General features: G+C 41.3%; 1 protein-coding gene across 3 annotated transcripts in view; it reads right to left on the bottom strand.

The window, feature by feature from the left end:
- The window catches only part of UGGT2 (UDP-glucose glycoprotein glucosyltransferase 2), a gene marked incomplete at its 5' end in the record, with an annotated part of 753,177 nt that overhangs the window by 119,214 nt on the left and 618,907 nt on the right, over positions 1–15,056 (bottom strand). For all 3 annotated transcript variants that reach the window (XM_082245311.1, XM_082245312.1, XM_082245313.1), the window contains one exon: positions 14,225–14,310. In XM_082245311.1, the coding sequence (XP_082101437.1) occupies positions 14,225–14,310 (86 nt within the window). The remainder of the gene's footprint in view (positions 1–14,224; positions 14,311–15,056) is intronic.

The raw sequence follows: 15,056 nt of genomic DNA, 5'->3' as shown, positions 1-15,056 counted from the left end.
CACAACTAGTGCGTCCACCAATGCTTCTTCCTGAATAATAGCAGGAGAAGAAGCGTCCTCCTCACTGTCTGAGGGGGCTTTACCTGGGATAACAGCCCTTGCAGAGGAACCTGCAACTGCCGTGACCACCTCTGAATCTGAGTCAGAGGTGTCAGATGGTATAGGGGTAGGCGGGGGTCGCTTCCTTGACCCCCGTCCCTGACAGGCCGCCTCCACCCGAGCCACCATAGACTCCAAAATTGCTGTAAATGACTCTATACTCTGTGCACCGGCGGGTCCCGTGGCCCCCTCGAGGGAAACAGGTGGGGGAATATGCGTGGCAGGGTCCATGATAACTCCAGTTACTTCCTGGATAATATAATTCAAAAATAAAACTTTTCTTTTTTTTTTTTTTTTTTTTTTTCGACCCCCAGCGCCACAAAAGCCCCTTAGTGTTACCTGCTAGGGATCCCTATCGATCGAGAGAGAGAGAGAGATAGACCCCCAGGCTCACCACTTGATGCTCAGAGTTTAACTACAACAGGTTACAGCGCTGTCTTATCAAACAGGAAGTCTTTTGGCTGGCTGCCCAGGAAGAAAGGAGGCGGCTCCGCCCCTCTGTACGCCTTCCGGCGCCTCCCCCAAGCTCCACGAGGTGTTTGGATCACCTCAAACATGGCCGCCCCCATGCTGGAGACACGAGGCTACGCCAAAATGGCGGCTCGTGCGATCCAGCAAAAAAAAATGGCGGCGGCCCGTACTGAATAGCGGTGTGCTGCAGGGCACACAACACTCTCACTGCATGGGGATATGGCGTGGTTGGCGGTACCGGCCCTGGCGGACCGCATGGCCGTTCGGGAGGCCTGCTAATAGCTGGAGATCTGATTAGGAAGGCAGTCTACATGTCCGTGGCTTCTGACTGGTAGGTAGCTTATTCTTAACCCATAAGATTCCCAGAATGCCACAGATTACATCTTTAAAACATGTATACAATTAGATTGTTAGCTCCCAAACCAAGCCTCCTGGCTTTTTGCACACATAAAATCACACTCAAAGTAGGAGGATCTGTGTCATGTTGTAGGATAGAAAGGGACTCTATCTTACCATACAGAGAGGGGCCCGCGTTCACCACAAAACCCGTCAGGGGGAAAGGGGAAACATACTACTCACCATACCGGAACCAGGCGGGCACCAACTCCTGACAGTACCCCTCTCCACCGGGGCGGGAGGGCTGTCGACCGATACGGACGCCGTGACTCATGGTCTTTGGCGTTTCAGCGAGACGTTTAACTCGCGTGGACAGTCCTTTAATGGGACTTTGTCGCGGCCGACCCAGCGCGGAGCTATGGCCTGCACGCGCTCGTAGGCTGAACTGGGGTGACCACCGGATCTCAACATCCAGCCCGTCGCCCAGTTCAGCTTTCTTGCTTGAAGATCTCACAGGAACACTGGAGAAAAAAGCTGTCTAAAAAAAATCTTTTAAGAAAAAATTCTTGCCAGGACCTAAGATCCCAGCAAGGTATCTAGGTCCTTACTCCTAACTAGACAGAAAATAACTGATTTGCTGAGGCAGAGAGAGAGAGGATATACCCTCTGGGACTGCCCCTGGGGTGTGGCCAGAGCTTTTTAATTTCCTGTCTAGTCCTGCTCCTGTGGAGGCAACATAACCCGAAGGTGGTGTATCACCGAGGACTACGTCTGTCAATGAGCGCTAGAGAAATGCTGTTTTTATTTTCCTTGCATGTCCCCCTCGGTTCTACAGCAACTGCACTTCCAATTGCACTTGTAGTGCACAGTGGATTTGCCTTTAGTAAATAAACACCTATATCTTACTGATTTATTTTGCAGTTTCAGCAAAGATGTCTCTCTTTGGTGATCTTCTCAATCATTACATATCTGATCTACCTGGTTCACGCTGACGTGGAACGATTTCAGCCTATTTCTGATACAGCACCCACAGGGTGGAATTAGGGGTGCGGCAGGGCAGGGTAGGGGTTGGGTGGGGCAACTGGTGGCGAGTAACTCTTAACTCACACTCAACCATCTATAGCCAGCCAGCTATAGCCATCAGTGCTGATCGAGAGAAGATTTTCCAACAGGCTGCTGCTTCCCCATATATGGATCAAAATGTACCGGTCCCTGCTAAACCTGACAAATTTTGATCTATGTATGGCTAGCCTAATGAATAGAAAATTAAATGAACACTCTTTGAATTAAAATGTTCTAACAAACTTCTAATAGTGTATGGCCAGCTTGACCTCCACTGTGATTTTTTTCTCCTTGATGTTTGCCTTGTAAATTACTGGGCTACAAGCAGTCTCCAGAGATGGTCCCATTCATCTCTATAGCAGGAAATGTTCCATGAACATAGGAAAGAGAGAAGAAAATTAGGAAACAAAACCGCTTTGCTTTGGTAGGCCACACCTGTCAGCTATAGGTATGTATGTACCTGAGATCTGTAATATGTTGCTTAGTTGAAATGAGGAAGGTGTGAATTGTTGTATGATACCATTCAGAAAGATAAAAAATGTACCCGAACCTAGCGCAAAATTGCTCATCTAGCAAACGTTTTCAAAAGCTAGTCAAAACCACTGCTTCTATCTGAAGATTTAAAGGATAGATGCTTTTCAAGATATTTTTTTTCTTAACCACATCTGGACCGGAAGATTTTCCCCCCTTAATGACCAGGCCATATTTTGTGATTCAGCACTGCGTTACTTTAACGGACAATTGCACGGTCGTGCGACGCTGTACCCACATAAAATTAATGTCCTTTTTTTCCCGCAAATAGAGCTTTCTTTTTGTGGCACTTGATCACCTGTGCGATTTTTATTTTTTGCGCTATAAACAAAAAAAGAGCGACAATTCTGAAAAAAAAAAATATATATATATATATATATATATATATATATATATATATATATTCACTTTAGGCTATACAACATTCCCAAAAAAAAATTTAAAAATCAATTTTTTTTAACAATTTAGGGCAATTTGTTTTCTGCTACATATTTTTGGTAAAAAAAAAAAAATCACAATAAGCGTATTTTGATTGGTTTGCGTAAAAGTTATCACGTCTACTAACTATGGGAAAAGATTTATGTAATTTTTATTGTTTTTTTTTTTAACTAGTAATGGTGGCAATCTGCGATTTTTAGTGGGACTGCGACATTGCGGCGGACAGATCGGACCCCTAACTGACACTTTTAGGGGCACCAGTGACATTACTAAAGTAATCAGTGCTAAAAATATGCACTGTTACTGTAATGACACTGGCAGGGAAGGGGTTAACACTGTGGCTGAACAAAGGGTTAAATGTGAGCCTAGGGAAGTGATTCTAACTGTGGGGGGGGGGGGGGCGGCTTGTGAAATGACCATAGAGACCTGTGTTCCTATATAGAAGGTTTACAGTAGCTTTATGGTCCTTCCAGAGAGAAGAACGGTCAGCTGTGTTTACAACAGCTGACTGTTCTTCTCTCTCAGTGGGGAGCGATCGCGGGTGTCAGGTAGCAATCAGAGCCGCCTGCCCGGTGCATCGGAGTCCCCGCTGCCGAGTGGGGGTGGGAGCGTGCCGAGCGAGCACTCAAAGACTATACAAATGAAAAACACAAAACAAGTTGCTAGAGAGACAAAACTAGGCAGTAGAACTCTTTCCATTGAAGCAAATAAATCCTAGGGAAATGTATCTACCCACCTAAAAGCATCTGTGAAAAAGAATGCTTTATCTGAACATAACACAGAAAAGTTCATTAATCACTTGCAGCTCCAAGCTAAGCGCCGTACAGGTACGTTGCAGCTTACTTCCTGGTTTTCAGACAAACTGTGTGTGCACCCTGCTGATCTGTGCTGTGATTGGCCACAGCACGAGTCTGTCAGCAGGTTAGAGGCAATGATTTTGACTGTATACCTGCTGATCAGCTGTGGCAAATCACAGCAAAGAACACACAGGGTATGGCCGGCTTATTCCTCCCTCAGCTCTTTTCGTTTGGGGAGAGAAGCAAGCCAGATTCTGTGGGAGTACAAGCAGCACATGTACACTTGCACCTACTTGTTATGCAAATTTAACCCCTTAAATGCCTTGTCGGCTAGCCAGTGTCAATAGTACCAGTGTACAGTATTATCACTGATCACTGTATTAGGCCTCTTGCACACTGCAGCTTGAAAAAGCTCAGTACAGCTGTTTTTTTTTTTACTGAGCTAAAATACAGCCCATTATTTGTAACATCCAAAACAATAGCCTTTTAGGCATCTTCTACAACCTAGAGCCAAATGTCATCTGGCAGACAGATCATTGACAAAATATAGCTTGGGCTTTCGTTTTCAGGGGTGCTGAGATCAAGCATTGATCATAGAAAATTAAAAATGTTTTGCCCCTCCAGGCTTGGGTTGGCACTGCCATTAGTAACTGCTCAGCCACTGAACTATCACTGTTTTTAGACAGCCTATGCTCCTAGCTCCAGTGTTTTAGGAGTAGGCACCGCATTCTAACCCCTTGGGTTCTAGCCCCCCTTGCCAACCCCTGCTCAGGCCTGAGAACCTGTATCATCTTGCATCACTAGCTCATATGTTAAGACTTCTCAATTCCACATAAGGTGAAGATACACAGAACAACAAATTCTCAACTGGAGTCCCTATAATACACAACCATATAAAGATTCACAAAGCTAAGCCCTCTGCCCTCTGCACACATGCTCCAGGGGTAAAGAATGTTTGGAGCACTGCTGTCTTCTGAATTAAAGTGAGCCTAGAGAAATCACATTTTGCAATCAGTGTAAAATCATATTCTGGCTATAAAAAGTTCAAAAAAGGCATGTTGCCACAAGTAAAAGCCACCATTTTACCCCAACTTTGCTGCTATATTTTTGCCACCATTTTTTTGACTGGACGTGAAGCAATGCCTATGTCTATGGATCTCAAAATGCATTAAAATCGGCCCAAAGTAGTGCAGGGACTACTATGAAGTCGTTGCGATTTAAAGTTGCACAAATATGAACAATACTCTTTGGAAATGGAGTATGACTTGTCGTGCGACTTTGCAGTCCCAAGTGGTAGGGCAAGCCGCACAAGTGTGATAGGGGCCTGGGAATCACCATTTAGGATTAAAGCCATCTAGGCTGAAACGCGTCAACTAACTGTATTTGCATATTGTACACTGTGGTTTTTTGAATAAAAGCAACATTGGTTGTGCGGATGATCCCTATGGACTATTACTTTCAGATGTGCGACTGCAGATCACCCGTAGGCTCTATTAATGGTTGACTAAATGGGTAGTAGCACTAGATTTTCTGTTTGTGAATTAGAATCACTGCTTTATAGGATTTGTAGTTTGTGAGACAGATAGAAAATCAAATTACTATTAAACTTTTTAGTCAGGGCACAATTTTACTTATTTTCAAAATGTGTCATTTTCTTTTAACCACCACAGCATGAACTTTACTATGATGATCTAATAAACCTGCAGTCAGATATTACATTTTAAATGGCAAGCTTTATTAAGGCAACAGTATACCTAATACCAGTTACAAAATTTAATGAGCAGATTTACAATGCCCTATCAAAGTGGAAATCACTCCTAAACATTCCCAAACAACATATTTCTTGAAGTAATGAAAGGGAAATAATAATCAAAATCTTGTTACTATGGTCCATTAGCAGTTTTATATGTGGATATATTTAATTACATTGGATGCACAATGGAAATAACCACAAAATCTAATTAAAATGTTATGCTGCATTTAATGTTCTATTTTATGCACAATCATCTGATTTATAGTCTTTCAATTATACCCTATTTTAAAAGTACAGGAACGATGCAAAAAAGTAATGGAGCTTAGGAATATTTTTTTTAACGTATAAATATGAAGATTACATAATGCATAATTAGCAGAAAATATCCTGCAAGTTTTAAACTACCTGTCCTTCACCAGCTTAAGATCAGCTATGTCTGGTTTATTTATTAAGACAGTCACAGCTACCCAAAGCAACCAACTAAAAGGTGATCTTCAGGTATAAATGTCTATCAGTGATTATACAGTATATACTGTACATACACAGTATTGTGCGGAAGTTTTAGGCAGGTATGAAAAAATGCTGTAAATTTAGAATGCTTTCAGCAAAAAAATAAGTGGTAATAGTTTATTTTTATCAATTAACAAAACAGAAGTAAATGAACGCAAGAGAAATCCAAATTGAATCAATATTTGGTGTGACCACCCGTTGCCTTTAAAACAGCATCAATTCTTCAACTGTTCTAGGTATACTTGCACACTGTGTTTGAAGTCATTTAGCAGGTAGGTTGTTCCAAAATTCTTGAAGAACTAACCACAGATCTTCTGTGGATGTAGGCTTCCTCAAATTCTTCTGTCTCTTCATGTAATCCCAGACAGACTCAATGATGTTGAGATCAGGGCTCTGTGGGGCCAAACCATCACTTCCAGGAATTGTTGTTCTTTTTACTGAAGATAGTTCTTAATGACATTGACTGTTTGTTTTTGTTGTTCTGTGGCAGAATAAATTTGGGACAATCACAAGCCTATGTGATGGGATTGCATGATGGGTAAATATTCACCTATATTTATCAGCATTGGGGACATCATTGATCATGACCAAATCTCCAACTCGATTTGCAGAAATGCAGTCCCAAACTTGCAAGGAACCTGCACCATGCTTCACTGTTGCCTGAAGACACTTATTGTACCGCTTTCCAGTCCTTCACGCACAAACTGCCTTTTGCTATAGCCAAATAATTCAAATTTTGACTCATTAGTCCAGAGAACCTGCTGCCATTTTTCTGCACCCCATTTCCTATGTTTTCATTCATAGGACATGGAAACAAAGACTAAGAGACTCAAATATGCACAAAAGCACGGGGTGCAGAAAAAAATGACAGCAGGTGTTCTGGACTGAGGAGTCAAAATTTGAGATATCTAGCTGTAGCAAAAAGCAGTTTGTGCACGAAGGGAGGATATGGAAAAGCGCATGATTGACCTCATAATTATGCTGCAGCACAACAATGACTCCAAACACAGCCAATGTCATTAAACAATCTTCAGCATAAAGAAGAACAAGTAGTCCTGGGAGTGATGGTTTGGCATCATGGAGTCTGTCTGGGATTAAATGAAGAGACAGAAGAATTTGAGACAGCCTACATCCACAGAAAATCTGTGTTTAGTTCTCCAAGATGTTTTGGAACAACCTACCTGCCGAGCTTATTCAAAAACTGTGTGCAAGAGTACCTAGAAGAATTAAAGAAATGTTATTGTTTTGTTTTGAAGGCAAAGGGTGGTCACACCAAATAAGTTGATAAGCATTCTTGATTTACAGCATTTTTTCACACCTGCCTAAGACTTTTTACAGTACTGTGTGTGTGTGTGTATATATATATATATATATATATATATATATATATATATATATATACATACAGGGAGAGCAGAATTATTAGGCAAATGAGTATTTTGACCACATCATCCTCTTTATGCATGTTGTCTTACTCCAAGCTGTATAGGCTCGAAAGCCTACTACCAATTAAGCATATTAGGTGATGTGCATCTCTGTAATGAGAAGGGGTGTGGTCTAATGACATCAACACCCTATATCAGGTGTGCATAATTATTAGGCAACTTCCTTTCCTTGGGCAAAATCGGTCAAAAGAAGGACTTGACAGGCTCAGAAAAGTCAAAAATAGTGAGATATCTTGCAGAGGGATGCAGCACTCTTAAAATTGCAAAGCTTCTGAAGCGTGATCATCGAACAATCAAGCATTTCATTAAAAATAGTCAACAGGGTCGCAAGAAGCGTGTGGAAAAACCAAGGCGCAAAATAACAGCCCATGAACTGAGAAAAGTCAAGCGTGCAGCTGCCAAGATGCCACTTGCCACCAGTTTGGCCATATTTCAGAGCTGCAACATCACTGGAGTGCCCAAAAGCACAAGGTGTGCAATACTCAGAGACATGGCTAAGGTAAGAAAGGCTGAAAGACGACCACCACTGAACAAGACACACAAGCTGAAACGTCAAGACTGGGCCAAGAAATATCTCAAGACTGATTTTTCAAAGGTTTTATGGACTGATGAAATGAGAGTGAGTCTTGATGGGCCAGATGGATGGGCCCGTGGCTGGATTGGTAAAGGGCAGAGAGCTCCAGTCCGACTCAGACGCCAGCAAGGTGGAGGTGGAGTACTGGTTTGGGCTGGTATCATCAAAGATGAGCTTGTGGGGCCTTTTCGGGTTGAGGATGGAGTCAAGCTCAACTCCCAGTCCTACTGCCAGTTTCTGGAAGACACCTTCTTCAAGCAGTGGTACAGGAAGAAGTCTGCATCCTTCAAGAAAAACATGATTTTCATGCAGGACAATGCACCATCACACGCGTCCAAGTACTCCACAGCGTGGCTGGCAAGAAAGGGTATAAAAGAAGAAAAGCTAATGACATGGCCTCCTTGTTCACCTGATCTGAACCCCATTGAGAACCTGTGGTCCATCATCAAATGTGAGATTTACAAGGAGGGAAAACAGTACACCTCTCTGAACAGTGTCTGGGAGGCTGTGGTTGCTGCTGCACGCAATGTTGATGGTGAACAGATCAAAACACTGACAGAATCCATGGATGGCAGGCTTTTGAGTGTCCTTGCAAAGAAAGGTGGCTATATTGGTCACTGATTTGTTTTTGTTTTGTTTTTGAATGTCAGTAATGTATATTTGTGAATGTTGAGATTTTATATTGGTTTCACTGGTAAAAATAAATAATTGAAATGGGTATACTGTATCTTTGATTTTTGTTAAGTTGCCTAATAATTATGCACAGTAATAGTCACCTGCACACACAGATATCCCCCTAAAATAGCTAAAACTAAAAACAAACTAAAAACTACTTCCAAAAATAGTCAGCTTTGATATTAATGAGTTTTTGGGTTCATTGAGAACATGGTTGTTGTTCAATAATAAAATTAATCCTCAAAAATACTCATTTGCCTAATAATTCTGCACTCCCTGTATATATATATATATATATATATATATATATATATATATATATATATATATATTATATACACACACACACACACACACACACACACAATATCTCACAAAAGTAAGTACACTCCTCACATTTTTGTAAATATTTTATTATATCTTTGCATGTGACAACTCTGAAGAAATGATACTTTGCTACAATGTAAAGTAGTGAATGTACAGTTTGCATAACCGTGTAAATTTGCTGTCCCCTCAAAATAACTCAACACACAGCTATTAATGTCTAAACCGCTGGCAACAAAACTGAGTACACCCATGAGTGACAATGTCCAAAATGGGCCCAAAGTGTCAATATTTTGTGTGGTCACAATTTTTTTCCAGTACTGCCTTAACCCTCTTGCGCGTGGAGTTCACCTGAGCTTCACAGGTTGCCACTGGAGTCCTCTTACACACCTCCGTGACAACATCACAGAGCTGGTGGATGTGAGAGACCCTGCGCTCCCCCACAGATGCTCAATAGGGTTTAGGTCTGGAGACATGCTTGGCCAGTCCATCACCTTTACCCTCAGCTTCTTTAGCAAGGCAGTGGTCATCTTAGAGGTGTGTTTGGGGTCATTATCATGTTGGAATGCTGCCCTGTGGCCCAGCCTCTGAATGGAGAGGATCATGCTCTGCTTCAGTATGTCACAGTACATGCTGGCTTTCATGGTTCCCTCAATGAACTGTAGCTCCCCAGTGCCAGCAGCACTCAAGCAGCCCCAGATCATGACACTCCCACCACCATGCTTGACTGTAGGCAAGACACACTTGTCTTTGTACTCCTCACCTGGTTGCCCCCAAACCCGTTTGACACCATCTGAACCAAATAAGTCTGTCTTGGTCTCATCAGACCACAGGACATGGTTCCAGTAATCCATGTCCTTAGTCTGCTTGTCTTCAGCAAACTGTTTGCAGGCTTTCTTGTGCATCATCTTTAGAAGAGGCTTCTTTCTGGGACGACAACCATGCAGACCAATTTGATGCAGTGTGCGGCGTATGGTCTGAGCACTGACAGTGGGGGACTCTTTCAACCTCTGCGGAAATTCTGGCAGCACTCATAACTATTTCCCAAAGACAACCTCTGGATATGACGCTGAGCATGTGTGCTCAACTTGTTTGGTCGACCACGGCAAGGCCTGTTCTGAGTGGAACCTGTCCTGGTAAACTGCTGTATGGTCTTGGCCACCACACGCAGATCAGTTCCAGGGTCTTGGCAATCTTTTTATAGCCTAAGCCATCTTTATGTAGAGAAACAATAATTTTTTCAGATCCTCCGAGATTTTTTGCCGTGAGGTGCCATGTTAAACTTCCAGTGACCAGTAAAAGAGAAAGAGTGATAACACCAAATTTAACGCACATGCTCCCCATTCACACCTGAGACCTTGTAACACCAATGAGTCACATGACACCGGGGAGGGAAAATGGCTAATTGGGCCCAATTTGGCCTTTTTTTTTTTACTTAGGGGTGTTTTGTTGCCAGTTTAGATATTAATGGCTGTGTGTTGAGTTATTTTGAGGGGACAGCAAATTTACACAAGCTGTACACTCACTACTTTACATTGTTGCAAAGTGTAATATCTTCAATTTTGTCACATGAAAAGATATAATGTTAATGTATTGCAAATATTAGGTCTCCTGCCCTACCACGCAGGGCTAAACAGCGTCAGAGCAGTGTAAATCTAAGAATGGGATAAAAAGAAATACAAATCAATTGGTAGGCAAAACAGTGCCCTTTTACATATGTGGTTTAGCTTTGATTTTAACTGTTACCCAGTGGGCCATATAGGCGATTTAAGAAGGACAACTGTTGTAATCCAAATATAATTGTCTTAGCGCGTGTTTGTTGCAGATTCCTACCTTTTGTTATTCTAAAGAAATCACTGTTTGTCCCTCTGTTCCGAGTGGGTCTAATGGGAGTGGTTTCATAATTATCAATCAGCTGTAGCAGCTGCAGACCACTAATGAGGAAAGCTGCTGGGCCTACATCCCCTTAGACGTATTCCTATTGGGAGTATCTCCCCAAAAATGACATTTTTGTTGCAGGGGATGCCTGAAATCTGAATTGTATCATCGGCAAACTTCTCTTAAGGCCAAATTTCATTGCATTTTCAAAAAAATTATAGCAGCTGCAGATTGAAAAGGAAAGGTAAGTTTTAATACCATTCAATTACATTATGACTTGTGTCACAATTGTATACGCTATATTATTTTTTTCCCCACAAAAGTGGAATTACCCTTTAAGTCAGCCATCAAGTAAAATGATAATTTCGGAAATGAAAATGTAGCTGGTAATATTAGTACACATATAGCCTTATGAAGTACTAGATTCATAGTTTTCTGTTTTCAAGTACATACTGTTTGCCTTACTTTGTTCTTTCTTCAACTGATTTCTGAATGTAAGGACCAGCCTCTACTATCACTTCATTATCGGTTTCAGCAGCATGTTTAGAGCCTTGAAGAGTTTCTCAACAACAATGAAATGTGAGATTTCTATTAAAGCCCAAGGTTATGCAAAATCTTACAGTTTTTTTTTATTAAAAATGAGCCACAATCTAAATAGAAAAAACTGCGTCCTAGCAGCATGTTGCAGACCCCTGCTCTGTGTGAAAGCAGGGATTTCTCTGCGGAGGTTTAACATAAACCCTGAAAAGTCATAGCCAGAGCTCTACAATAAAAGGGGAGCATAAGCTTTGCTGATTGCAGAGCTATAGGTCTGAATGGTGGCTTACTGACCCTCAGAAACAAGACCACCTTTTCCTCTCAGACAGCAAGGCTCCCACTTTGCAGCTGCTGCCAAAGACAGGCTTTTCTACTCAGGTGGTCGCTTTAAGCCTTTTGCAAACAGCTTCAAGAAAACAGTGTAGCATACATTCATGAGTGGCAGGTAGATCATACAGCCAGCCTGAAAAATCAAATGACAGATTGGCTGAAGCATTGGCTGTACAGGTATATACTGCACACAAAATCTATTGTTTACAAGTGTCCTGGGACATATGCACAGCCTCAAACTCAGAGTATTAAGAGTTCTGGGCAGTGTGTAAATCTCAGGACACATGTAAACAATGGAATTTGTGTATACTGTATACCCATACAGCCCCTATCTCAGTGGCTTCAGCTGCAGAGTAAGACCCTTCCTCTTTGAGGGGAAGCAGTAGTCTTGTACAATTCACCTGTCATTCCGAGCAGGGAAGTACACCTTAAGGCTCCATGCATACTGGCTTAAAAATGGCTGCTACTACAGGAGTTTTGTGTTTTGCCTGTAGAAGCAGCTCCATCTTATCCTATGTGTCTATGCACATTAGGACGATTACAGGCATATTTTAACTACTTTCAGGGTACTTTCATCCCCTTCCTGCCCAGACCAATTTTCAGCACTTTCACACTTTAAATGATAATTACTCTTTTATAATTTTTTTCCCCCACAAATACAGCTTTATTTTGGTGCTATTTAATCACCACTGGGTTTATATTTTTTGCGATATAAGTAAAAAAAGCGAACATTTTGGAAAAAAAACAATTTTGTTTTAGTTTCTATTATACAATTTTGCAAATAAGTAATTTTTTTTTCATGAATTTGGGCCAAAATTTATACTGCTACATATCTTTGGTAAAAAAATAATCCAAATTAGTGGATTTTATTTAGTCTGTGTGAAAGTTATAAAGTCTACAAGCTATGGTGCCAATCACTGAAAGTTGATCACACCTTACCACACCTAATGTACCGACAGTCTATGTAATTTCTTGAGGCCCTGAAATGTCAGGACAGTACAAACCCCCCCCCCCCCCCCAAATTACTCCTTTTTGGAAAGTAGACATTCCATTTAGTAAGAGGCATGGTGAGTTTTTTGAAGTTGTAATTTGTCCCCGCAATTCTTCGGAAAATGAAGAAATACAATTTTTGCAGTTATTTCTCACCCACAGTATATGCATACTTGCAATTACACCCCAAAATACATTCTGCTACTCCTCCTGAGTATGGCAATACCACATATGTGAGACTTTTACACACCCTGGCCACAGAAAGGCCCAACATGCAAGGAGCACCGTCAGGTGTTCTAGGAGCATAAATTACACATATAGTTTCCTAATGACCTAACACAGGCCCTGGAGCACAAGGACAATGGAAATGGCCACAAAATGACCCCATTTTGGAAAGCAAACACCCCAATGTATATTCTATGAGGCATTATGAGTATTTTGAACATGTCTTTTTTTTCCACAAGTTTTTTGAAAATGTGTAACGAAAATGAAAACGTGTTCATTCAATGTTTATCAATTTCATTGGCTCTTTACCCTGATCGGGATGGGCTGTGTCAGAGTGACACTCTCCATCCCCCAACGCACAAGGACACTGCTTGTGGCCGGCTGTGATTGGACACAGCCGGTCACATGGTAAAGAGCCATTTTTAGCGGCTCTTTACACAGATCGGGGCAATCCCAGCCGGTCACATGGTAAAGAGCCATTTTATCTTTACACTGATCGGGGATGGGCTGTGTCCCGAGGGACACGCCTCATCCCCGATCGACACATTGCGTGCCCCCAGGGGCACAGGAGAGTGGGTAGAATGGGCAGATGTCATATGGCGTCCGCACGGAGGGAGGAGGCATTCCTGCTGGCATAATTTCCCTATACACCGGTAGGGAAGTAGTTAAGTTCAACGTTTAGCAGCAGGAAAAAAAAACCCTCTGGTTTGCGTTTCTGATTGGAGTTTTCTGGCAGAAAAAAACTCTCCTAAACCTGTCTAAACTCTGTGCAAAAAACGCTTTTTTTTTTTTAAAGCCCAGTGTGCTTGGAGCCGAATATACACTGTGGAGGCCATGCAAGAGGCTTTAGAAATAAAAAGTAGTGCAAGACATTTTACACCTTTAGTTTTGATGCACATATAACATATTTAGCTGATTTAAACTAAAGGTTTAATTGGGCTTTTAAGTGCCAGTTAGAGCTTAATGAACACACCAATTATCCGCTAGTGTATTCACTGCATGATGTTGGGATTCAAAAAAGATGCACGAGTCATAAGTTATATCTTTTTTGCATGATTATACTAAATCTGCTGATAGTATCAGGTGTGTTTCAGTGGTGCAGGACAATTTGGATTATTCCCAAAAACAGTCCAAGCATCTGAAGTGCAAAGAGCTTTAATCTATAGCAATTGGAGTTCAGAATAATGAAGTCATTAGACTGAAATGAATTCTTATTGGCTAGCACTCTGCTCTATAAATATATACATACCTCATTATTGAACTCCACAGGCCTGTCTTCTCTTCAGACTCACTGCTCAGGAGATCTGCATGAATCTGGTCAGGTTTCTTCTGCACCTGCAATGAAAATAAAAAGATCAGATTGTACTTTCTATTTGGAAAGACAATTCAATAAAATGATAAAAATAGAGTGTGCTTAGAAAAAAAATATTCTGGGACTAAGACTAACCTTTAAAAATATATCCTGTTTTTTTTTTTTTGTTCATTATTTTTCTATGATATTCTAAGGTCATCCATTGGCATTAAAACTTTCCAAACATCTCTTGGCTATTCCTGTAGCTAGAATTCTCAAGTTTTACGATTAGGAGCTCACGGTATTCAAACATATAGTGCAATTAAATGTGTCTCAACAACAGTAACAACTTTTTGTAAGCGCCTTATTTCTTTCATAACAACTGCAGAAGAAAGAACTGTATCCATTATCTACCAGATGGCATGCCAAACCTGTCTCTTCACTATATGTATACATGGAAAAGAAAAAGTAATATTAAGAAGTGAGAATGTGTGTGTTTACCAAATGGCTGGGTAGATATATACCTCGTAAAAATAATCTGTGCCTGTCCACAAAAAGAACTGTAGCCTCATATTAATTTAGGGCAATTTTAGATCTTATTCCTCATGTGACATGGGGGATAAATACAATGTAATGCTGCTGGTAATGGTACAGGTCAGCAGTGTGCTTCTCTTACTAAAGCATTAGGCTGTAGCCCACAACAGACTGATCCTTGCAATAAAATATTATATCCTGAGTAAACACTATATGGCATGGCTCTGTGAAATAATCTATGGCTATCTGAAAAAGA

Source organism: Pelophylax lessonae, assembly GCF_965119305.1.
Source record: "Pelophylax lessonae genome assembly, chromosome: 2".
NCBI classification, from domain to species: Eukaryota; Metazoa; Chordata; class Amphibia; order Anura; family Ranidae; genus Pelophylax; species Pelophylax lessonae.
This window is presented reverse-complemented; position numbering and strand designations above follow the sequence as displayed.